This window comes from Aureobasidium pullulans (assembly GCF_000721785.1).
Source record: "Aureobasidium pullulans EXF-150 unplaced genomic scaffold scaffold_35, whole genome shotgun sequence".
In the NCBI taxonomy this organism is placed as follows: Eukaryota; Fungi; Ascomycota; class Dothideomycetes; order Dothideales; family Saccotheciaceae; genus Aureobasidium; species Aureobasidium pullulans.
In genome coordinates, this window is record NW_021941055.1 from 98,706 (window position 1) to 123,689 (window position 24,984).

The 24,984-nt window shown below is 51.0% G+C and overlaps 5 protein-coding genes across 5 annotated transcripts; 3 read left to right on the forward strand and 2 right to left on the reverse strand.

Moving 5' to 3' along the window:
- Positions 1-1,638: 1,638 nt before the first annotated feature.
- On the reverse strand, positions 1,639-2,909 carry M438DRAFT_349887 (ubiquitin-protein ligase). Its single transcript, XM_029906497.1, has one exon. The coding sequence runs from the start codon at positions 2,702-2,704 to the stop codon at positions 1,856-1,858; it is 849 nt and encodes a 282-aa protein (XP_029755398.1). The 5' UTR covers positions 2,705-2,909; the 3' UTR covers positions 1,639-1,855.
- A 305-nt stretch (positions 2,910-3,214) lies between these two features.
- On the forward strand, positions 3,215-4,863 carry M438DRAFT_328609 (uncharacterized protein; the record flags this gene model as incomplete). The annotated part of the gene is made up of 2 exons (XM_029903212.1): positions 3,215-3,241; positions 3,299-4,863. 2 exons carry the CDS (start codon positions 3,215-3,217, stop codon positions 4,796-4,798), a joined length of 1,527 nt encoding a protein of 508 aa, XP_029755399.1. The 3' UTR covers positions 4,799-4,863.
- Positions 4,864-5,543: 680 nt separating this feature from the next.
- On the forward strand, positions 5,544-6,425 carry M438DRAFT_349889 (uncharacterized protein). Its single transcript, XM_029906498.1, has 2 exons — positions 5,544-6,072; positions 6,134-6,425. Exons 1-2 carry the CDS (start codon positions 5,608-5,610, stop codon positions 6,203-6,205), a joined length of 537 nt encoding a protein of 178 aa, XP_029755400.1. The 5' UTR covers positions 5,544-5,607; the 3' UTR covers positions 6,206-6,425.
- A 15,199-nt stretch (positions 6,426-21,624) lies between these two features.
- Positions 21,625-22,563, forward strand: M438DRAFT_359851 (ras-domain-containing protein; the record flags this gene model as incomplete). Its single annotated transcript, XM_029907375.1, has 1 exon — positions 21,625-22,563. The coding sequence occupies one exon, from the start codon at positions 21,625-21,627 to the stop codon at positions 22,561-22,563; it is 939 nt and encodes a 312-aa protein (XP_029755401.1).
- Positions 22,564-24,181: 1,618 nt separating this feature from the next.
- M438DRAFT_349892 (DNA-directed RNA polymerase I, II, and III subunit RPABC5) lies at positions 24,182-24,853 on the reverse strand. Its single transcript, XM_029906499.1, has 4 exons — positions 24,762-24,853; positions 24,644-24,702; positions 24,504-24,590; positions 24,182-24,449 (listed from the first exon to the last, which is right to left on the reverse strand). Exons 1-4 carry the CDS (start codon positions 24,795-24,797, stop codon positions 24,407-24,409), a joined length of 225 nt encoding a protein of 74 aa, XP_029755402.1. The 5' UTR covers positions 24,798-24,853; the 3' UTR covers positions 24,182-24,406.
- Between the last annotated feature and the right edge of the window lie 131 nt (positions 24,854-24,984).

A 24,984-nucleotide genomic window follows, 5' to 3' on the forward strand; every position in this document is an offset into this window, starting at 1 on the left:
GAGTTTTGTGAGTGTATCTGTTCTTCTTTGTTGCAATTCTCAATCTGGTATAGAAAGCAACACATTGCATCTCTTTCTTCAACTCTCTTGAACAAAGAAAGCAGCACAATCCTGATATGCTTGGTACTTTGACATAGTTGTGCATGTGGAAGGTGGCTTTGACGGCCCCTGATCCCCATATCTCTGTGGCCATCACTCTTCAACACCTCCATTACGATATTCTGAACCTACTAGTGTCATTATATCTCTGGAACACTGCGTCCATACCTACCAGAAGTCACACGGTCGTATTTGAAGAATCATTCTTTGTCCACCAAAATTTCCGAATGCGGACATTCCTCACCTCCGCCATGCCGAAACCATCACCACGAGCTCACCTACCACATTCGGACGCTCAGAAGACCTCAAGATGTATTCCAAAGATACTCCGCCGGATGATTACCTCCGCTCCAAGCAATGAGATTGTCGGCAGGAAAATGAGCGTCCGCAAACTCCTCGAATCACTCCCGAAGCGCGAACGTGATGCAGACAGGCAGAGCTCGGCATGCAGCATAAGGGCCAGGAAGGTTCATAGTCGCCGTAATGGTCATTCAGTGGTTGTGTTCAAACGGACTGGGACGGGGAAAAATAGGTCACCGTGTGCCTTGTCGAATTGCTCGCGCTGTGGTGTTTTCTGGAGTGAGTATTTGGATCCAATGTACACCGTATAGACGCTTGATTGCTGAATATAGTTAGAGATATATATCAGTGATCTTGAAAGAGCTGTACCTGGTCTTGTTTGCGAGCAACTTCGCCCATCGAGATTCGAGTCACTCTGCGACTTTGATGCACCCTCGACACCAGGATCTACTATGTCGACTTTGACGGAGTTTACGGAGGATCTTGAGATTCAACTTACAGTACCCACTTCAATCCCATCGTCCCCGGTGGATCGAGTCTCACAAGACGACGGTGCCAATACCTCATCTTGTGCTTCCCCAGCGTCTACTCTGACAGCCTTCTCTGGTGAAAATCACGCTTGCACATCATCTTTTCCACCATTACTTACTTCTCTGTACACCCTGACCGACCTCGACGAAATCTCAAACCCCTTCAGTGTCTCGATGTCGCCAGCGTCTTCTATGTCCGCACTGACCGACTTCTCCGAATACGCCTCTTCGATATCAACCTTGACCGACTTCACCTCGGTAGCCTCCTCATCAACACTCTCCTCGCCACCAAGTAGTCTTTCCTCCCTGCCTCCAACACTTTCCACACACATCCCTACGCGACCGCAAAGGGCCCACAGACACCGTACGCGAAGTCACAGAAATATGATTTGTATGTCTGATGGTTCGGAATGGCTACCCCCAACACTCGAACGTGTTCAAGCGTATATCGCTTCACAAGGCTCACGACGGCTAGCTAGATCTGCAAGGAGGGTCGTAGAGCAGAAAGCTGGAAGTGGCTCGAAGGTCGCGAGGGAGTATGGGAGGGATATTCTAAAGGTTGATTTGAAGGTTTGGAAACGAAGGGGACAATGAGGGGATTTCGCAGGATATCAAATTTGCACATGTGGCGGGGAAAGAGCAGTGATAAAAGATACGAGATGTGATTATATGACAGTTTAGAGAGAGAAAGCAGAGCTGGTTGGCGCCATAGGTCCCAGCTGTTGTTCGTTCTTGGTGACAAAATTTACAATTGAGTGTGGTATATACGATGCCTTGATCCAAAAGAAAGCCCGAGTAGTGATTTCTCCCATGTCCCTAACGACCCGAAACTCCATTTCCATGCAGACCTCTCTGTTCCATTTCAATTCCCCAACGCCCAGGCTAAAGACACATGTAGTAATGCTTTATGAAGAAGGTGTATACGCTCAAGAAGCAGGCTCGCCCAGAGCTCGTGCAAGCACAACGTAGCCAAAGATGAGGCCCAGAGCAACATACATTCTGTTCCTCCTCAACCAACTCTGCCCAGCATCGCGGGCAACATGGCCTCCTTCAACCACAGCGCCCAAACCAGGGTGACTGCCCACAGGTCTCTTCCTCAGCGCATTGGTCTCTGGCGAACAAGCAGTGTTCGCGGCAGGAGGAGGCACCACAACAGCCTTGCCAGTCTGAGCATCGATCTTGTGTTCTTCCATCCACTTCCAATTCTCCTCGTCCAGCTCTGGCCATTCTTCCTTGAACTTTACACCGCCGTCGCCAGCTCTGATTGCGCCGAAACCGCGGGTGTTGCTGCTAGGTTGGGTCGAGACTGCGGGAATGGTGCGGTTGGAAGAGCCACCGCCCGTACTGTTCCACCATTTCGAGCGAGTCGCAAAGACGATGCGCTCGGCCGCTGAGGCAGACAAGGAGCCAGTGGTCATTTCCTCGCTGGTCATGAAACTCTGCAGACCCAGCAGGATAGTACTGACTTCCCAAGCGGGATTGAAACTCTTGGGGTGGAAGTCGGAGATGCTGAGGCAGAGGCGTGTGGAGGGTTGGAAGCGACCGCTGGGGGTGTGCATGCGGATGGCGGGTGGGGCGAAGGGGTAGTCGGGGGGAAACACCAAGGTGCCCCAGTATTGACCGCCGGCGTAGGGAGTATCCTTGGGGCCTTCGAGGATGTAGTGCCATTCTAGGATGTTTGATTCGGAGGGGTGGGCTGTGATGTACGGCGGGGGGTTCTCTGTGATGTTTTTGTACTCCTTTGTGAGACGCTTATGGGCTGCTCGTGTGGCCATGATGTGGGTTGTATGATGATGTTGATTTGCGAATACAGAGTCGTGAGGTTGATTGCGTTGTACGAAAGTTTGGGAAAAAGGGTATAAATAAGAAGAAACAAGAGTGAAAGAAGTACGTAGACACGATAAGATGAGTAGGTGGTTACTAGTTGATTCAAAGGCAGCGATACGTCAGCCCCAATGCATCCCGACTTCCGGGAATCCATCTAGAACGCCATCCTGGATTTAGACAGCGCGCGTTTGAAGCACATCTGGATTTAGCAGCACTCATAACTCGAGGAATCAGGTGAGAACTAATTCAAGATTGGATTCATGTTGAGCAGCTTATTAGACTGGGTTTTGTGCATCGTGACAGGCCGATAGCAGACAAGATGGTATTGGAGAGCACGTGCTTGGCATGCGTCGGATAAGCTCCACGTTACGTTGTATAGCGATTCCCTTCCCCGGTCTCGCCTTTGCGATTGATAGTCAACTTTGCGACGACGACGGTGTGAAATTGTTGCGGCTCCAATGGCGAACAAATCCTCGGGCAGCGAGGTGAGTTGATGTGCGCTATCGGACATATGCGCAAAGGACTAACATTCCAACGCGCAGCTCTTCGCATTGCTCCAAGACAAGGCCGACCCCAAGAGACAGCAAGAGCTGGACGACCGCCTGGCTCAGCAATATGCCAAAGCACAGCAGCGCCAATCCGAGTTGATCGGCCTCAACTCGACCAAGCCTGTCACCATCTCGTCCATCCAGGTTCTGCAAGCCGAGCACACGCGTCGGGGCTTTCTCGAGCGCATCTTCAACCCTGTCCTCTCCCACAACCAGGAAGGTCCCTACACTCTCCAGGAAGCTTTGCGCGAGGTTGGCGGCGCCGTCGACAAACTCAACCGCTTCGGTATCTTCAAGGCTCCCGTCTCGACCTACATCGACCAGCCCGACCAGACGGATGCTTCTTCCACTCCCACCGATCTTTCCGTCTTCATTCACGCTCCCGAACGCTCGCGCTACACCATCAAGACCGGAACTGAGGCTGGCTCGTCCGAGGGCTCTGCTTTCCTCGATGTCGTCCTGCGCAACATCTTCGGTGGTGCCGAGTCCTTGAATGCCCACGCTTCGCTCGGTACGCGCACTCGTTCCGCATACTCGGCCTACTTCGACACTCCCGTCCTCAGCAGCCCCGATATCCGCTTCGAGATTGGTGGTCTTGCCAGCTCGACCCTCAAGAGCTGGGCAAGCCATGAAGAGCTCATCAAGGGTGGAAGCACAAAGCTGAAGTGGTTGAGCTCATGGGGCAGCAAGCACGAGTTGGGTTACTCTGGTATTTGGAGACAAGTTACTGGCCTCTCCGAGAATGCTTCTCCTACCGTCCGCGCCGACGCTGGTGACAGCTTCAAGTCCAGCATCACACACACTTTCATCAACGATACCCGCGATGCTCCTATGCTTCCCTCGAGAGGTTTCCTTTTCAAGTCTATCGGTGAACTTGCCGGCTTTGGTCCGCTTGCTGGAGATGTTGCTTTCGCAAAGTACTCTGCCGAGTCACAATTGGCTCTTCCCGTCCCTGTTCCCGGTGTTGCTGACAGCGGTATCTCATTCACTGCTGGTCTTCGTGGTGGTCTTCTTTACCCTTTGACTCAGGCCGGTGCCGATAAGCCTGCCGCATCTCGCATCAACGACCGTTTCCAACTCGGTGGCCCTACTGACGTTCGTGGTTTCCGCCTGGCTGGACTTGGCCCCAGAGACGGACAAGACGCCGTCGGTGGTGACATCTACGCCGCTGGTGGTGCAAGCCTGCTCTTCCCTGTACCAGGAATGGGCAAGGACACCCCTCTACGATTCCAAACCTTCATCAACGGCGGTCGTCTATTGGCTCTCCAAGACGTCGCAAGTGGTGAAAAGGGCGGCAACAACGTCCAACAAAGCGTCAAGAACACTTTCCAAGAACTCTCCAACGGCCTCCCTAGCTGTGCGGCTGGTGTCGGTCTCGTCTACGCTCACCCCGTTGCACGATTCGAGTTGAACTTCTCTCTGCCATTGGTCCTCCGCAAGGGCGAGGAAGGCAGAAAGGGTGTCCAGTTCGGTGTCGGCATTGACTTCATGTAGAACGATTAGTTCTCTTCTTCTTTGCCCAATAATGAGGTTGTACAGATAGAAAAAAAAAACTCAAGCCATTATTCTTTGTTTTCCTATAATACATCACACACCGCTTGAACTCTTATCTGATCTAGGCGACCATGTCTCACGCTATATAGCCCAGTGCACATGTTTGACAAACACCATCATGACTATAATCATTCTCTGATTCCAGCAAGCCAAGGGGTTACATGCTACGAGTAGATCATTTCCCGTTCCTAGTATAGACACGGCAGCCAGTTCCCGCAGTGCGATGCAGATCTCCCCCGTCCGCACTTTTTTTCGACCCCTCTTTTCCCACTTCCTAGAGCATCTGAGACAATACAAGATTCATCTTTTGGGAAGGAACTGTCACTGTTGTAACCATATCACATTCCAGAAGCAGGCTGTTGAGAAATAACATGTGGTGTGGTTGAGGTATCGTATGTCAAGTTTGTACCACACATCTGCATCTATTTTTGAGAAAGTGACGTGATGCAGCAAAAGCACAGGGTTCACACAAACGCACGCGTCTTCGTGTTTAGGAGCGTTTCAGAACAGGAGGCTGCAGAGAATGACTACGGAAGATGCAACCACGTTCGTCATGTTGATCTTTGGTTGAGAAGGCAGGGTATGTTGATGCTTGCAAGGTTGGGTGGGTAGGTAGGGTGCATAAGTATATGATTCATTCTTTCCTTGTCTCAACTCTTGACTTCTGCTTTACAAACCACAAATTACCTTTCAAACCACATCCAATTCAAAACTATCTCAAGGAATTGTTTCAACGACAGGATATCACAATGCATTTCTCCACCACCATTTTCGCCGCTTTAATCGCCCTCGCAACCGCTTCTCCCATCATCGATCGCGCTCCAACAATCAACACCACACAACCCTTCTACCTCCTAACAACCACCACGCCAACCTACACCTCCAACTCCTCCCTCCTGCCAAATGTCTCCCTAACCACCCTCTTCGACCCCTACTACCAACCCAACTATCTGTTACGTCTGATCGCCCCCGGCTATGGCTCCGTCCCCCAATTCACCATTTCAAACGGAGTCTTGCACACGCCCGGACAAGGCCCCCATGGCATTGGCAATTATATCTTCAACAGCAGTGACGTGCACACGGGTTCTGAGCTCGAGTTCCGCGCTCAGTTTGAGGGAGAGGGCGATCTGAGTCTTGAACGTGGGTATTTGTTGGGTGTCAATGGGTCGAGTGACGGGTGGACGATTTGTGTCGAGGAGTTGGGTCAGAGGGTGGTGAGTTCTTTGTGTTTGCGAGTGTTGATGTGTGTTGAATTGCATGCTGACGATTATACAGATTGAGTGGAAGGGCACTGATGAGGGGTGTACGCAAACCTACATTCAGGCCGCTTTGACCGTGCCTTATTAGGCTGACTGCTTCCTCTACGACAATCACGACATTTTCGATACAACAGGGTCCGCTGGGACGGGATGAGATCACACACGAATTTGGTATCTGGAGGGAGGATCGAGCATATGCAAATCATGACAAGGATAGCCAGGCAATTATGAATCTTGCCCTGGCTGGGAGGGAAGAGACACTGTAACAACATCGAACAACCAATAAATTCCTACTACAAACTTTCCCCTTTGATATAATAAGCCGTCTCATGGGTACCATACTTTCAAACCACGTACCACCTCCATCTATCGGGCTTTCTTCTGTGCCGCACACCTTCGCAGAGAAGCAACTCGATCATCGCGACAATAGCATCGACATCCAAGATATACTGTACAAAAATTCCAAACTCCGACATTCAATCAATGTATATTCCGTCATGTAATAAAATGTAGATTGACACCGAAACTCCTAGCCTATGACAAATGAAAAAGAGACAGAAGATAGAAACAGAAAACAGAAAACATCCCACATCTCTCCCCTCCTAACCAACAGATGAAGCCACAGGCTTGTAAACCGTCTCCATAGTCGTAGGTCCATCTCTCTTGGTTATGGCCAACAGATATGTCGTACACTTGTTACCGCCGATTACATTGAGACCTCCAAGACCAAGCACAGCACCATTGCCTCCACAATCAACAGAAGCCGCGTATGTCGTCGTACTGGCGCTTGTGGATACAAATTTGGTTGCTGAAGTAGTTACAGGTGTGGTGACGACTGGGGCAATTGACGAACTGCTGGGTACGACCGCAGTGCTCGAGGGTACGGAGGCCGAGGTAGAAGGTGTTGCGACCTGGCTAGATGAGGTGGTCTTGGGCTGAGTGGTTGTTGGTGCCACTGCACTCGTACTCGAAACAACACTACTGCTTGGAGATGCTGGTGTGGCACTGATGACCACTGTGCTCGTAATGGTTGACAAAGGTGTTGCAACTACCGACGTGCTGGACGAACTGCTGACCGAGACTGGAGTGCTAGAAGGACTGCTGACCGAGACTGGCACACTGGACGGAATGCTAACAACGACTGGCATGGTGGATGCACTAGTGATCACGGCCGGTGTGCTGGATGGAGTGCTGACCACGATTGGCACGCTAGGAGAACTGCTGGCTACCACTGCAGAGCTCGGGGACGAGAGAGCGGAGCTTAGAGCCGATGACGAACTGCTCTTCGGCTGGATAGAGATTGATGCCGCAGGAGTTGTGCTTCCGGTAGCAGAGGTGCTTTGAGGTACCACCGCAATGGTCGTGACTGCATTGACAAGCGCTATGCTCGGTGTAGATGCTGTCGCAGAAGCGACCGATGAGCTAGTAACCGCGGCTGAACTACTCGAGAGTGTAGTGCTCGAAGTAGGCGGCGAGACAACCTGGCTTGATGGACTGACCACTGGAGCCTGGGATGCTACCGAAGAACTAGCGCTTGTAGAGGATGCCAACAGTGCGCTTGTAAACACATTGACGAGTCCGGTGCTAGAAGTAGAGGGCACGGCAATGTTTTGCGAGGTCGAAGAGCCACTAGGCGAAGCTACAGTGTTCGAAGATACTGCGACCAAGCTAGAAGCCAAGGCAGAAGATAACCCAGCTTGGCTCGATGAACTGATTGCTTGTGCTGCGGAAGTCGTGGGAGAAACCACTGTCAGGGAGCTGGACGAAGTGCTTTGAGACGCAGCAAGTGGGCTTGTGACTCCGTTGGCTAGCCCGACAGTAGGAACAGACAGGGAAGTGATACCAGCCTGAGAGCTCGAGACGGTGATTGTCGCAGCTGCCGTACTCGGAGCAGAAGTCAGGATCGAGGACGAAGCGGTTTGACTAGAAGGACTAGTTTGTGTCTGCGCCAAGGAGGTTGAAGTAGATGCAGCGTTGGAGGTGACTGATGAGATCTGTGATGTGGAAACAACGACAGTAGTGCCAACACCCGAACTACCGACAACTGATCCGACAATAGTAGTCGCAGGGTTAGCCGCACTGGCAGAAATCTGTGTACTGGCGACCGAACCGGCACCGACGTTGACGAGATTACCACCGCCGGCTGTCTGGATAAGAGCCACGCTGGTACTACCAACACCAATGTTGACTGCATATCCAGTAGTTGTGATCGAGCTCGAGGCCGAGACTGAAGTGGAAGAAGTCGATGCTAGTTGGGGTGCGCTGGAGCTCGATACTCCTGAGAAGCTGAGCTGGCTGAAAGAGGTTGAAACACTACTGGCTGAGGACGCTGGCACAAGAACTGTGGGAACGACAGTCAAGCTAGTACTAAGTGCAACATTCGAAGTCGGCAATACTGAACTGGATGGGGAGCCGAATGGAGAGCTGGTGCTGATCAATGAGGCAGTGGAAGATGAGACGCTGCTGCTGGATGAAAAGCTGCTAAAAGGTGCTAGACTGGAAGGCAAGCTGCTCAAGGAAGTTGCAATGGAAGAGCTGCTTGCCAATGCTGTATTGATGGATGAGCTACTCAACGAAGTCGCGCTGGGTGTTGAGCTGATTGATGATCCTACACTGGACGATACGCTGGTTAACACTGCACTAGTAGGACTGCTCAGAGAAATCGAGATTGCTGATGGAGTTGTGACCGTAGGCAGGGTACCAACCACGGACCCAGCAGCATTGGTTGCAGAGATTGACGGGTCAATCACAGGAATAGTACTGCTGATAGAGGTGTCTGACGCACGGCTAGTTGTGGCGATTGAACTGCTAGTCGCGGCGATAGGACTAGATGTCATCTGGGACGCACTGCTAGCCAGACTGACGCTTGAGACCACTGGTAGAATTGAACTGATGACTGACTGGATTGGCTGGCCAGACGTTGTTGGCAAGTAACTCGTTGAGGCGACAGAAGAAGAGGCAATACTGGACGTCTGAACAGCCGATTGTGTGTATCCTGACGAGGTCGCGCTCGAAATGCTTAGGATGGGGCTGACGACAGCAGAACTGCTGATAACAGAGCTAGGAGCACTCATAGCTGACGAGATTATACCAGCAGACGTCTCCACCCCGGCAGAGGTGCTCAATCTGGCACTGATCAAGCTGCTTCCACCAGCAGTTTGTACAGCGGCGACACTAGTACTTCCAACGCCAATATTCACCAAGTATTCACTGGTATTGACCGAGCTGCTGGCTGTGGTAGAAGAGCTAGATGCTACTTGTGGTGTGCTGGTAAGCAGCGAGACTGAATCAAGCGTTGGAGTAACCGAAGTCGAAGGGCTACTCAAAGCGACAGAGTCTCTAGCAGCAGAAGAACTCTCAGCATTGACAGGTGTGGACGCAACAGCTGTGCTGGATGTGAATGGAGATGAGCTTCCAGAAGGCGATGTCGAGACTTGGGAAAGAGATGGAACAACAACTGGTACGCTTAGAGAAGATTCAGAGCTTGATGCGCCATTGGAGAGGGAAGGTGCGTGAGCCGTTGTGATTGATACTGATGCGATACCAGTACTTGGAGTGGTGAGACCGGCATCGACACTTGAAAGACCGCTTCCGCTTGAAGTCTGTATCAAGCCAAGGCTGAGACTGCCGACGCCGATGTTGATTGCGTATCCTGACGTGGAGCTAGTACCAGAAGAGGAACCCGCAGAATCTGTCGCTGGAGAACTTGCAGATGAGACTTGAGTAGTGCTTGAAATCAGCTCTTTGCTCGATTCAGTAGAACCCAAGGACGGCACGACCGCACTGGTAAGCGCAGTCTGAATACTGTCCAAGATCGAAGTCGAGACTGGAACGCTGGGAGTGACTTGCGAACCGGTAGCAGAGAGCTGAACTGTAGTTGACAAGCTAAACGAAGCACTAGGAGAAACTCCTACAAGAGATGTCTGCATAGGCAACGATATGTGTAGATTAGAGCTTGAGCTAGTGGTAGTCATGCTTTGTGAAGACGTTGCGGCAAGATCTGGTAGAGATGAGGCTATCGAACTAGCAATAGACGGGTAAGGCGATGAGACTAGAACAAGCTCGCTGGTGAGACCTGTAGAGCCTGTGTCGAGAGGTGTTGGGCTTGTGATGGGCTCGGAGGACGTAACAGACGTGTTGATCTCGGAGATTATGGCTACAGCTGACGAACTTATGTGAATCACTGACGTCGCGGAGGGGATAACCTCAGAGCTGAGTATGGCGGCCATGGAAGAGGATACCTGCTCCGGAATTGTCGTAACTTCCGAGGATGCGCTGACCGGGGATGGCATCGATGAAGCGATAGACAAAATTATTGACGAACTTGTCGGGGCCTCCAAAATGGTCGGAGCTAGGCTGACCTCACCGGGATTGCTTATTGGAAGTGTCTCACTTGCTGCGAGCTCCGACGAAATGGCAGACATAGTAGCTTCCGGGATCGAATCAGCGTCCGTAGAGACAGCAGAAACGGTATCGGCTGAGGTGGCAATCGTAGCAGTAGCCGAACTCAAGGGCAAGTCTGTGAGAGTAGTTGAGGGAATCTCTTGACTCATGGTGGGCTCTGAAGTCGTTTGAAGCTCTGAAGACGAGACGTAGCCAAGTCCAACACTGGGGACGATCATCTCAAAGGAGCTGGTAGCTGTCTTGGAGGAGAGTAACTCTACTGTCGAGACAGTCGGCAGATCTGTGAACGAGACAGTCGAGATCTGAGTGCTCTCACCGTCAATATCGGCCGATACCGAAGCTTCGGGCTGGATACTGGAGCTGGATGTGACGATTGGCAGATCAGTGGCCGAAGACAACGTATCGGATAAGATAACAGATCCAGTCTCTGTCACGGGATTGGTGGATATGTACTGGATGAGGGTGGGAGTGTCATTCAGAACGCCAGAGCTCGTTTCGACACTAGCGGTCTCGCTCTCATTCAAGTCCAATGCCGTTGTCACCGACGGGGGCAATTCTGAGAGAGTACTTGACGCAAGTGTGGTCGCGACTGGGAAAGTAGCACTGTCGGTAGTTGCTTCACTAACGTCGGCGGTCGATAAAGCGGGCACAGATGGGATGACTGAGCTAAAAGGTATGATTGGTAGGTCGGTACTGATCTGAGCCGGATCAACAGTAGGGATCGAAGAATCAGACTCAGAGAGAGTACTGGATATCTCGGGTAGTACCACAGTGGATGCTTCTTGCATTGTGGAGCTAGTGTCGACTGATCCAAGTCCAATGCTAGAGATTGTAGTCTCAGAAGACTCAGACTCTGTTATCACCGACGAAGGCGACTGAGGGAGGATGCTTAAAGGCAGACTGGTTGGTGAAGGAGATGTGGAAAAATCGGTAGTCGCTTCGATGTCTACCTGAGACGAGGTAGAAGGTTCGTACGAGATATCTGAGCTGACAACAACGCTGGGTATATCAGTGATCTGGGCCGAATCGCTGGCGGAGGTAGGAGAATCGGACTCGAAGGTAGAGATAGTGGCCATAGACTGTACGGCAGTAGAGAACCCATCCCGCACTGCGGACGTAGTGGCATCAACATACCCTTGTCCAATACTGGCATTAATTGTCTCGGTCGGCCCAGCTGCTAATGCTGTTGACAGCAGTGATTCAGTGGTCAAGACAGATTCTATATCGATAGTAGATGACAGACCAGTAGCGGAAGGTAGACCAACGGTAGACGGTACATCAGCGTTGTAAGGCAGATCAGTACCAGGCTGCGAATCAGAGTTGGAAGGCAGACCCGTGGCGGATACAAGATCAGTGATCGATGATAAATCAGCGGTTGGTGGCAGATCAGTCATAGATAGCAGATCAGCAGTGGAAGAAAGGTCAGTGGTAGTTGGTAGATCTGTCGCAGGAGGTATAGCGGAGGTAGAATCAATGGTCGCTGTAACAGACGCTTCCGACGAAGTAGAGATCCCCGAAAGAGTATCCGAACTAGAAGTGGCGAGCGGTAGATCAGTAGGTTGAGCCAAGATATTGGTAACAACGGAAGATCCATTGTCGACAACAGGGCTGGTGACAGAAGGTAGATCAACATCAGCCGCAGTCGTAGACGCAAGGATTCCAGTCTGAGCTGCCGACTCAGGTACGTCAGTCTCGACGATGGAAGCAGCCATGGTCAAGTCTTCGGTGTTGGTTGGAGAAAGAATCACAGAATCATCAACAGAAGTTGCAGATGCATTTGGTAACTCTGATGTAAGATTCTCTGCGGATGAAGGTGCAATGATGGAGGTTGCTTGATCGACAATGTCGCTGGTAATAGAGCTTTCTCCATCAGTTGCTGAGCTGATAATTTCAGTTTGGGAGGCAGCAGTCTCGACGACCGTGGCCGAAGCCTCGAATGAGCTTGGGGAGGCAGGTGCTCCCGTCACAGGGAAAGTTGCACTCGGCTGATCGTCAAACCCTTCGAAAGAAGGTACGACGGAGATGATGAGGGAAGTCTCGACCGAGAAAGTCATTGAGCTTGGCGATTCCATAGCGGAAGTCATGACACTGACACTATCTGTAACGCTGGTCGGAAATTCATCAACGATTTCAGTAGAAGAAGGCAGAGCGATGTCTGTGGTCGAAATCATATTAGACTCGCTGGCAACACCGATATCGGTGGTAGTGACTGTGATGCTCGTGGGGTCTATCGAAAGACTTCGATCATCACTTGTCGTTGTTGGTATCAATGTCGAGGCTGTCGACATTGCATCGCCGGAGATCAACGTCGAAGAGCCAACCCCAACTTCCGCGAGGAGCGTACCCGTGGGACTGACCAGCGATGTCTCCGGAGTGCTAGGATCATCAACATCCTGCGTGGCGCTACTATCAACATCGAAGGATGAAGCCGCAGCAGGCAATCGCGAGTCAACTGTGGCAGTCGCAGGATCAAGTGAAAAGCTGACGGAGCTTGTGATCAACGAATCAGATCCAGAAGTGAACTGGTTTGGGAGTTCTGGGATGACCACGGATGTCGGTTGGTCGACAGCGGTGATTGTCGTAGGCAGACTCTCGTTTGCGTACACAGTAGAAAGCGGCATTGTCTCCGCAACGGTTGTATCATCATTGCCGGAAGCGACACCCAGATTGATTGATATACTGGCCGTAGAGGCTGGCGTGATGGCAGATATAAACTCTGTAGCAGCCGTCACAATCGAGGGCGCAAGCGTGTCATCAACTGAACTTGTAGTCGGCTCGTTGGGCATGGGCAATGGAACGCTGGGCGTCTCGAAGGCCTCAGACGCCTCGGGTAGAGACGTAGTTGGCGCCAAAAGTGATGTTGTAAGGCTTGATGCGTCATCCAAGCTGACGAAGGGAGCAGTGGAAATGGGTGACTCGGCTGCTTCAGATGTTGTCGGAGCCAAATCAGAGACGGATAGCAACGCTGTACTGGGAACTGAGCTAGGGAGCTCAGTGTTATCAGGTATGAAGTCAACAGCCGAAGTCGTTGTCAGATCGAGTTTACTTGAGATAGTAATGCTGGGCAAATCAAGAGATGATGTGCTCATCACCATAGGCTCGCTCGAAGACACGTCCAATGTGACAGAGGTAGAAGCGATATCTGTGCTGACGGAGCTAGCGAAAGTGGTAGGGTCTTGATCCATAGCATCAGTCACAACGTCCACGGCGGTAGATGATGCACTGGCAGATGTTGGCGTATCAGGGAGACTCGTTGTCACCTTATTCCCGACGCTAGAAAGTGCTGATAGACTGTCAACAGTCTGATAACTAGGAGCAACGCTTGCTTCCTCCGTGGAAGCACTCTCAAGTTCGTTAGTTGACGTGGTAGGAGTGGGCATCTCGCTAGGAAGAATTGGAATGACCGAAAGCGTATCTTCGCTCGGCACAGTAACGGTCGATGGATTTGGAGTCGAGCTCACGACCGTCTCTTCGGATGTACTAGGCGCAATCACAATCGAGCTACCAAGGTCCGTGAGCGCCGAAGGTCCCGAGGTTACTGTAGCCTCTATACCAGACTCCACAAGAGTCGCTAGGATTGAGTTGGCTTCAGAGGTCGAGGGTCCTTCGATATTCGCTATAAGCGAAGCAGACACGGCGAATGAAGCAGATACCGAAGAGGCTTCATCCGATGCACTGGGACTGATTATAGACTCTGAAGTCTGCACAGCAGGTTCGACTGATGTCAATTGTGGCGCTCCTTGGGTATCAGAGCTTAGAGTTGTTGCGGCCACATTGATACCATTAGGAATGGCTTCAAGCTGGCTGGTCATTGAATCAGGCAAAGTCGTGATCGAAGCGATTGTAGGGGTACTCGATGCATCGCTGGCTAACGTGCCTATCTGAGCAGCATCGGAGCTTGTTGCAATAACGATATCGCTAGTAGCGTCCGCGATTATCTCCGTCGTAGTCGGCAGTACCGTCATAGAGACGGCAGTGTCAAACGAGGTTTCCGGAGTAGAGACAGCAGTGGTCGACACAGGTGTTTGCTGTGGGAGGCCGATCGACTGTGTGACATCTCCATCTAAGCTAGAAGTCTCAGGCTCGCTAGACATTAATGCGGACGTCACTACCGCATCAGTTTGAGTGGGACGGTCTATGCTAGTCGATGAGGGCAAATCATTCTCATCGTCCGAGACTGATTCAGTTGGGAGGTCAAGTCCAGAGGTAACCGGTGAAGATGTAATCTGAGCAGGATTTTCCGTGGTTTGCGAAGCCTCAGCAGAGGCACTGGCTACAGATCCGATATCAATACTCTGGCTCGTGAAGGGTATAGTGGTCAAATCATCGCTAATCTGAATGTCGGAAGTAATAACAACGACAGGATTGGTGCCGGAAGATGTGACTGTTGGCATATCTGTCGAATCCAGAGAGACCGAAGCTGATACCTCAACGCCAGAGCTAGACAGCGCCAATGTCGTAACAAGGGGCTCAGTAGGAGTTAAGCCGACACTGGAGACCTGTTGATTGACATCGACGGAAGTCGAGGGTGCAACCTGGGATTCACCTGTCTCTGGCACATACCCGACGCTGGTCGACGTTACGCCCGAGATTCCATCAGTACTTACCGCTAGGGTCGGTAAAGACTCGGTCACTGAAACGGTAGTGCTCGTCGCCGACTCTTCGTTCTCTACGCTAAGAGGCAAACTGACTGGTAGAGTGGTCGGTCCAGCATCTGTTGAGGCAGAGAATGAATCCTCAGTGGTAGAAAATGTGGAGAGATCAGTAGGGATGATCTGGGTAGATGTGACCTCGAGCTGAGATGTAAAAGCAACAGTAGCATCGCTCGTGATAGCTTCAAAGACGGATGTCGGTACATCTTCAGTCGTGAGAGGAATCGCCGATATGGGAGCGACAATAGTTGGTGCCACACTCTCAGATACTACGGGGATAGCAGTAGTTTCTGCAGAGGTCCCGACCGGAGTTGTTATCGCACTTTGCAGCGAGGTTACTGCGGGCAAGGCGACAGAAGATGTATCCGGGCCCGCCTCATCAGAAGAATATAGTGTGGAGGTCGCGGTCGACTGATCGAGTCCACTGAGTGTTTCCGGAATTGCAACATCGGTGGCTGAAGGAGATTCACTGATGACGTTGAGAACAGTGGTAATAGTACTAGTCTCATCTGTGACCGCCAAAGTCGGCGGAAGTTCGTCGTTGATAGAAGCTGTAGGCATATCAGATGACACCGAAGGCGCCAAACTAGAGCTGGTTTGTTCGACCTCTGAGTTAGAGATTGTGTGAGAGGCGGACAACCATTCAGAAACCTCCGCACTTGAACTGCTGGTTGGAACGATATCCCGCGTTGTGCTTGGTCCATCGGTAGACGGGAGCTCCGCAGAGAACGAACTCGAAGTGGCCGCAGGTAGTTCCACGCCAGAAGACGTTTCATCAATGTCAGAACCAATGTCACCGACATCTGCAGTCGCTCCAGCTTCTAGCGAGGTCTCGGACGGAATGGTACTTGAGGTTGTAACGTGTACCGGAGTCGGAACATCAAAGCTCTCCGGTGCTGTACTCTCGGGCGTGACTGACGGTAGGTCAAGGCTCGAAACAAGCGTGACACCAGGGATGGAGTCCATAGCAGAACCGATACTATCGGAAGCGGTCTCGGTTGCAACAATTTCGGTCGACGTGGGCTGAGGTCTCACAGAGGTAGCTCCGAAAGAGCTTGAGAAGGTTTCTGTTTCAACTGCTGCAGACTCAACACTGACAGAAGACAAGAACAGATCCGAAGATGGTTCTACAGCCGCGATGGTGGTTTCCTGAAGTACTGGAAGTACTGTGGAGAAAGTCGGGGAGTCATCGTTAGTCTTGACAACGCCACTGTTTCCATTCACATTGAGGCTGATACTTGGAGTAGCCTCGACAGTAGTCAAACTTGTGTCCTTTGTGCCATCGAATGTGTTTGAAGTTGTCTGAGGTTCAGAGACCTGGCTTTTGGGAGCCGGTGCGTTGGTTGAAGTCGACGTAGCGTCCTCTACAGGTTGCGAGGTGGGGCTGATGATGTCCAAAATGTCGGAAGAGGTTTCGGCTGCTGTGGTATTTGTCGAAGTGGTGAGGCTTCCACTGTCATCAAATTGACTTGAAGAGCTCTCAGTGTTGCTTGAAGTAGGTATAGTGGTAATGCCATTCTCAGAAACAGTAGTGGACGTTGCACTCTCTAGTACATCCGTTGCAGAACCAAGTTCTGAGGAAGAGCCTAATCCCGAGCTAATATTCACATCGATTTGTGTGTTATCATTGGAGACTATGGAGTTCACTGGCTGTTCCATGCTGCTTGCTTGAGTGGTAGTAGGCTGAAGTGCATCGATGCTGGCCGAGTAAGTGGAAGCAGTAGTCGATGGCGTTGGCATGACTGGGAAGTATTCGCTAGCAACCATATCGGTCATAGAAGGCAGAGTCGTAGGAGACAACAACGATGGGCTAGGAAAACCGGCGCCAAAAGACGAAGAGCCGAAAGCATTCACAAAAGGATCACTGCTAAATATAACAGAATCTATCGTATGCGATGCGCTTTCCAGTGCAGTCAAAAGCGAGCTGGGTATAGCATCTGTGGAGGTCGCGGGAATCTCAATACTGACACTGCCGGGGTTCAGCAACGAAGAAGAAGCCGTGGACTGGACATTAGGGACAGTGATCGAGATGCTAGGGCTACGAGTAGTCCTGAAACTGGGAAGTCCGGTAGATGAACCAAAGTCGGATATAATATCCGCAGTGCTACTGCTCTCCGAGAATGAAAACGTGGCGAAAGAGGCCAACACTGAGCTCGTGGAGCTTGCACGAGTACGATCTGTCGTCTCCAAGATTGTGGAAGATGCTACTGGAATAGCTGAATTGGTCGAAGATGACGATGACGTAGGCACAGCAAGATCCGATAACAGGTACGAGGAATCACTGGCTTTCGAGTTGGAGAAAGAGACGCTGGTAAAAGATACTGGTTTTACAATACCAGATGCGCCAAGTATAGCGGAACCAGGTGTAAAACTAGCACCTGTGGGGATTGAGAGACTGATCATTGAATCTGATCGTGTAGTCGAGGATGTAGTAACTGTGTACCCGAGCGAGATGAGCGTGCTGATTGCGACGCTTGCAGCTGCAAGATCTTCGCCACTCAAAGACTGGTTAGGTGTCGAAGAGAAGCTTTGAGCACGCGTCACACTGGAAGATGTGATCTGTGTGGTAGTTGAACCAGGCGACAGACCACTGCTGCTCGGAGTAGATGGCACCAGAGATAAAGACGAAACCGGACTGCTCATGGTGTAGATGGAGTTCGGACTGGAAGAAGACCTTGTTGCTGAGAATTGTACATCTGATCCAGAGCTATATGCCTGTCCTCCAAAGCTGGAAGACGTATGGAATGATGAATCGAAGGCCACAGATGCGCTGATTGTCGCACTTCCAGACTGACTTGTGGTGACGATTGTGGCTGTAGTAGGTGTTGCTGTAGAGCTCTGTGCGGTGTGAGAAGACCCGATTGACGCGGATACCTCATCAGGTTGGCCAGATCCTATTACCCATGTAGAAACCACACTTGTAGGGAGCGCCTGGCTGGACTGCACGAAGCTACTGAGGGTGGTATCAGGCTCAGGCCGCTGAACGTAAGTCGTCGTGCCCTCTGTAGAGGACGAACGTATCTCTGATGGTATCGTTGCCGAAGGTGTAGCAACATCACTGGAGCCGACGCTTGACGATGACCCTTGGAATATAGTAGAGGTGGACTGATCTACTGACGAGCTCGAGATCACATGAAAGGTGGCGGAAGAGACTGGACTTGTTGCAACGGGTAAGGCAGTCAACTTTGTTGGTAAATGTCCCCTCCTCGTGTCGATCAGTTCAGGAGACGGGACTGCTATATTGCCACTGGGAACTAACGTTGATTGATCGGACATTTGTGATGCCGAAACACTCACGGAACCCGTCGAGGCTGGGATCTGGGTGGAGACAGGTGCCTGACCTGTATCTGAGGATGACGACAAGTGCACAGAAGAACTTGGTACAGAAGAAACGGATACCAGACTAGTGGTTTCAGGTGGACAGGATAAGAAGCCTCGACACTTCCGCGAAGTTGTGGTACTCGCAGTCTGCGATGACGCCGCGATGGCCGATGAAGCCATCACGGACGACTTTGACGTATCAGAAGACCCATGTAATATGCTAGAGGATACATATCCTGTGGTAGAGGGTATACGTGTTGTACCAGAAGATACATGCGTTGTAGCAGACAACGCTTGAGCCACGATAGATGAAGTATGAGCTGTGCTAGAAGATGTATGCACGGCACTCGATGTAGTCTTCGAGACAGAACCACGAATAGCGCCCGAGGCCGAAAATATCTGTTTCGAAGACGTTTTGCTCGAAGATGACTTGCTCTCGGAGACAATCGTCGCATGTGATAATGACACGGTTGAGGTCGTAGCTTTGACCGATAGACTCGGTGCATTGCCCTTTGTTGGGACTAAAGACGTATGAACAGGCGCTTTGATTGAGCTCAGATCCAGTGTTCGCCCAGTAGAAGATTGCGAGGCTCTAGAAGTAGAGCTGGACGCCGATTTTGAAGAAATGGAGAGCCTTTTCGATGAGCTAGACAATCTCTTTGTCGAACTGGACGAGGTGGTGAGCTTCGCACCTCTGGTGACAGTAGCCACACGAGAGGCACTTGAAAGACTCTTCAACGAATTTGATAGCTTGCTTGTGGTTTGAACAACCTTGACTATGGAGGTGACGCGCGTTGAACTAGAAACCCTGATTGTCGAACTAGTCTTCTTCGCGGACGTCGTTGGTGTGGATGATGATAGTTTTGAGATTGGAGCGCCTCTAACCACAGAAACAGCTTTCTTGGTTGAGCTTGTCATTGATTTGGTCGATGGTGTCGATGGCTTCAAAATTGGGGCGCCTCTAATCACGGAACCAGCTTTCTTCGACGAGCTTGTAGTCCTACTAGAAGACTTCACTATCTTCCCACTACTCGATAGACGCGCGGTACTGCTGAGCTTCTTCGATGTAGTACTGGAAGATGCCTTCCGCCGTACCAGCATTGTTCTCATGGTAGTAGATCCAGATTTGTGATCCGAGGAAGGTAAGCGGTCGGCTTGCGTAGGTGCAAGCTTCTCAGCATCCATACTTGTGGCCGAGTCCGAAGACCAGGCTGCATGATGTCTCTTTGCTCGCTTATTGGGTACATAATTGTTCGTGGGGCGTGGGAGCACCGCCGGGGTGTCCAAGCTAGGCGTGGGTCTCTTCAGAGCATCTCCAAATGCTGAATCCTTCCTGGTGCCAGATGTCTCGACTTTCGAGTGACGGCGAACAGAGAGTTGCTGGGAAGCGTCCTTCGAATCGGACGGAGTGATGTCCCGAGCAGTGACACCAGCCAAAGACGAGAGAATGATGCTGCTCGACAAAGCTGCACCTTGTAAGCGCATTTTGTTCGTGCAATATCTATGCTGTCAAAGAATGGATAGTCAGTTACGAGCTGTGGTATACGAAAAAAGATTAGTAGGCAAGAGGATGGAGACAACGATCTCACGAAGACATGTTGACTAGTAGAAAACCTGTACTAGAAACAATTGGGGGCGAACTTGATAGTGGGTTTCAACGAATCGGAGAGTGCGTGTTGGAGCTGTTGAGACAGTATAACGGCATAGCTACTACTGGACTGTCTATAGCTCGCCCATGGGTATTTTAGAACCGAGGCTGCCCCAGAACGGATCGCATCGACATAGCAACCGACAGTCGAACATGCCTAGAGGTCAAGAGCGGGGCGAACGTGAAAGAGTATCAACGGTTGAAGGATCTTAGGGCGTCATCAACCAAAGACATGTCAATGATCCTTCCGGTTCTGTTGCTGGATTGAGAGTGATCTGTTTCTGGGCTGTTGGCCAAAGATAACACTTGGGGTTCGATGCATGTTCTGGAAACCAGAAAGGTGGGTAGGGAGTTAAATTCAAGTTCAAGGAGAGGACCCGTAGACCTCCGACGTTCAATCGGTATAGCGTGGCTGTTGTGACCCCATGAGGCTCCCAGTTAGAGATCAGACTGATAGGGTGTACTCAACGGTGAACTATAAGACACTTGATAGGACAATATGTGATGACGCCGTTTTGATGTCCCCACAGCTGACTGGATCCGAGACCGAAGACTTCATTTCTAGAGCAATGCTGCTGTGCACTTCTTGCGTCGTCTCGGAACGAATCGAGGGGCAAAGTAGTGTTTGGAAGATCTGCTCTTTGTGCTTTCGGAGTTCTGCCTCTAGCCAAGACACTCGCGTTCTCGGGTTATTGGATTTGTTTATGAAGGGTGGTAACAGTCGGACGTGTCGGACATTGACAGGTGACAAAAGGGTTCGCGGCGAGCTGTGCCTAAAGCTATGTATGATGATCTAGAGCCGTAAGCGTTTAGTGGCCTACCGGCTGACATGCAGCACATAAATAAAGACGTTTTGTGATGGTGAAAATCAAGTTTCACGGCGCGGGCGCGAATGCTCGGGCGTAGCAATGGGTCATGTTTCAATGCTCATTCGTCCTCCATCGCACTTGTACAACATCAATTCCGGTGACAGTTCCGCTTGATGGTGATAGGATGTCAGGAGTGCACAAGAAGATGTCGAGGCGCGAGAGATTGCAAGGAGATGTGGTACGTCAAGCTTGGACCAACAAAGGACGTCGGGCGGAAGTCTTGCGGCAGCAACCTAAACTCGGCGGTAGGTGGGGGTCAACAACAGGTCAACAACATCAACAACTTCAGTCCCTGAGCCAGACCCTTTTCCCTGGCATACCTAGGAATCTTTTTCCTTCCTCTCCTTTTCGCTTCTACAGGCGCCACTTGGGCGATGGCCGCTTGTCAAATTCTGCTGGGGCTCGGCCGCTGTATCTAGGGCTCCACTACTAATCACCCGGAACAACATCTTTGCACGCGCAGTGACAGCATCTAGCAGGGCCACAAACGATCTTGCTTGTCGCGCTGTCACCTGCGCAATCTGACACTGTCGCAAATCCACCTAGCGAACACAAGCGCATTCCCTATTGGCTGTCTTTATTCTTGTTATACATTTTCCTAATCTGACGAGTCATGTCAGCACCTTCAACATCCTTGGAGGCCAAGCTGGTCGTCCTCGGTTCTCAAAACGTGGGCAAAACTTCGCTGGTCCACCGTTTCGTCCATCAGACCTTCCTCCCTCCCAGCACTCCCTCGACCGTTGGAGCCTCGTTCCTTACTACACGTGTGCATGACCCTGAAACCGATACAGACATCCGACTTCAGATCTGGGATACCGCCGGCCAAGAACGCTTCCGCAGCATCAGCAAGCTATACTACCGCGGTGCACATGCCGCCGTGCTTTGCTATGATATCACAAGCAAGAAGAGCTTCGAAGAGATGGGCGTATGGCTGCGCGAGTTGCGCGACAAAACAGGCTGGGGCGATGCTGAGGACTTGATCCTGCACGTCGTAGGTACAAAGAGCGATGTTGTCGCCGAAGACCCGTCGAAGCGCGAGGTCCCCTTCGAGCGCTGTATCGGCTATGTTGCAGAGCAGCTCTACCCAGATCAGGTCGCTTCCTCAAATGGTCGTCCTCCAAGTGCTCTACACAGCTCACCCCCTGCCAGCAATGGTAACCTTGCCGCTATGGCTTCACCTCACAGCAATCGAAGCAGTGGCTTCTGGGGGCAAGAGCATATCTGGGACTGCTGCCATGAAATCAGCGCAAAGGATGGCGAGGGCATCGAAGAGATGTTCCGTGTCATCACACGCAAGCTCGTCGACCAACACCAGCGCAAACTTGATCAGCAGCGCACCATCGAGGCCACCATGGGCCGCACTCCATTTGCTGATGGCGGTCAGAGCTACTTTGACCTCCCCAATGGCGGCACTGGCAGCTTTCGTGTCGGTCACGGCGACAAAAGACGTAGCTGGCTCGGTTTTCCCAACACACCCGGCGCAGTCAGCTACACCTCAGAGGCTGGCGAGAGCGAGGACAACACCAATGTCAGAAAGGGACGATGCTGTTGATCTGCTACTTTGTCTTGTCCACTTCGTTTATTCCCATCCCCACCCGCCCTACAACTTCACTTCTTCAGACATTACCTTCCATCCGAGTCCCGGAGACTGTTTTGTTCCTGTTTGTTGCACTTCTCATACCGTACTTCTCACACTGCATTTCGCAGATTACACTTCATCACACTGCGCTTTTCCGATATGGGTTTCCACACATGCAACGGCGTTCACGAGTCAAACATGTACGATATGCGAACGACTTTCGGGCATTTTCCTTTCCGTTGTTTTTCCCTCTTTGCGTTTCTTTTGGAAAGCGGCATTGATAACGCGCATCTCGTCATGGTTCTGTTTCTGTTTCTGATAGCGGCATTTTGGTTCTGCTTTTTTTTGTTTCCTCCCTTGCACTTTTTTTTGCATGCCCCCCCACCGCGAAGTTTATAATCATCAACACGAATGCATTTTGTTTCATCCAACGCTGGACATGACTTTGACACCATTTCTTCGATCGTGCAGCGGGCTTTCGGTTATAAGTTTTTGCTTTACGGATGTGAGATTGGTGCATCTCCCCCCCCCCCTGTTTTCTATCTCTTAATTCTTGAGTAACGGTCTTTGGATGGTCTTCTTTGTGCTTGCTTGTTTGGGATATTGCATTTTTAGCTGATTACGCCCGTAAGTCATCAAAGCTATCTCCTAGCATATCGCACTTGTCCTCGGTCCAGCTTGGTTAGCATGAACAATGTGGTCATGGAGGTCGTGTCGATAGTCTTCTCATCATAGCAAAGACTTAGCAGCAGTCATGTCAATTCTCTGTTCGCTACTTCTGTGATTTCGTGGGAGTTTCCTTGGTTCTTGGTCTCATCGTTGCAATTTGTTGGGTAGTTTGTGCAAGATCATTCATCTGGGTAGATGTACGATAAATTTCCCTGTCGAGTCGTCGAAACCATTCATGAACTTTAGAGCCATTCTTCGAGGGCCTGGCAAGGGTTGGAGTAGAGGCAAGGTAGAGGAAACATGACAAGCCAATTGGAGAATTGCTGTTTACCTCGCATCACCGGGCTGCTGATCAGAGACTGGGAACGCCGTGCTTAGAGATTGAATGCAGGGATGACTATCAGAGTAAGCCAGCATGGTTAGAAACCGCGTCAATCGGTCTAGATGGACAATGTCAGCGTTGATCAGGCAAACTTGACTGATATTGAGAGGTGCAGGCAGAGTTTCTTCTCGACATGTGCTGGACCGGATGTCTGCTTTCAGAGAGATTGAAGGACTTGACTATTGTGTTTGGTGGAGTTTTATTGTCCTTTTGCGTCAGAAGGGTCATTGTGTGTGAAATAATCCCCGACGAAAGGCTTTTTGATCGGTTTGCCTGAAGGGGCTCAAGCTGTGGTGCTTGACTGGCACAGGTGAAAGAGAGTTCGACGAGTCATCCTAGCTTCTCTGGCTTTACGAGACCTACCTGGTCCAACATGTATACCACCCCTCACTCATATCGTGATGCGGAGAGTTTCGGCTTGTTGTGGTTCCTACATCGCATCGTGCAGTCTACAATTCACAAAGAAGGAAGTAGAATGGTGTTGCAAAAAAGACCAGAAGATTCCAAAGACAGAATCACGGGTATCATTTTTGGTGTTGTTGTGGGTTTGAGTGTGATTCTTTCGAGACGCGCCTTTATCCTCGGGCTGTTCTCTTTCTCTTTCATGACTTCTTCCATGCATTCCTCGAATTGTTTGACTTTCTCGACCAAGTTCAATCCCTTCTTTTCTCGAAAAGTCCCGCCGCCCAGAACTCCATGCTGAATTGAAACCGAATAACGCCAGGTTGTTGTATGCAAAAGGTATTGTGTTGTGTGAAGAGAGGTTTAGACGCGCTGTCTGATGATGTCGCGCTCGTTGGGGTTGTAACTGATTGGTGTGTTAGTGAGAATGAAAGTGATGGCGGTTGTCGCGACAGCATACCGGAGCAGCTTCTCGATGAGGTCGACGTGGGTCATGAGCATACGGCGACAGCAGTAGCGTGTCAAGCCGAGCTTGTCCATGGCGTCACTGCGAGACTTGTCAGAGAAGGAGTGAGAGGGTTGTGAGGAGCGCAAACTCACCCGTCAGCCATGCCATCGTCGAGGAGGATCATGTAGCGTTCCCAGAGGTCAGCGACGACCTTTGCAATTTTGTCAGCGCATGCGAAAGATTGGTCGAGTTGGGCGATCAAGGACTGACCTTGCCGCAGGAGAAACAGCGGATGGGGATGATCATCTTGTCTGTGTTTGCGTGTGTTTGATTGAATGCGCCTTGTTGAGTGGAGAAAGGAGTGATATGTTGCGATGATCGAGGTAGGCGACAATGATGGTCGAGGGAACAATAGAGGGCCGACTTTGGCAGAGCATTTTGCGATGCGCCAAGACTCTAGCGCTCTCGGCCACTTTTTTGGGCGACCCTCACT

Coding starts and splice junctions, on each gene's coding strand:
- M438DRAFT_349892 (XM_029906499.1), bottom strand. CDS start 24,797: ATGATCATCCCCATCCGCTGTTTCTCCTGCGGCAAG. Junction 24,703..24,761: donor GCTGTTTCTCCTGCGGCAAG/GTCAGTCCTTGA, acceptor AAAATTGCAAAG/GTCGTCGCTGACCTCTGGGA. Junction 24,591..24,643: donor GACGATGGCATGGCTGACGG/GTGAGTTTGCGC, acceptor CAAGTCTCGCAG/TGACGCCATGGACAAGCTCG.
- M438DRAFT_349889 (XM_029906498.1), top strand. CDS start 5,608: ATGCATTTCTCCACCACCATTTTCGCCGCTTTAATCGCCCTCGCAACC. Junction 6,073..6,133: donor AGGAGTTGGGTCAGAGGGTG/GTGAGTTCTTTG, acceptor ACGATTATACAG/ATTGAGTGGAAGGGCACTGA.
- M438DRAFT_349887 (XM_029906497.1), bottom strand. CDS start 2,704: ATGGCCACACGAGCAGCCCATAAGCGTCTCACAAAGGAGTACAAAAAC.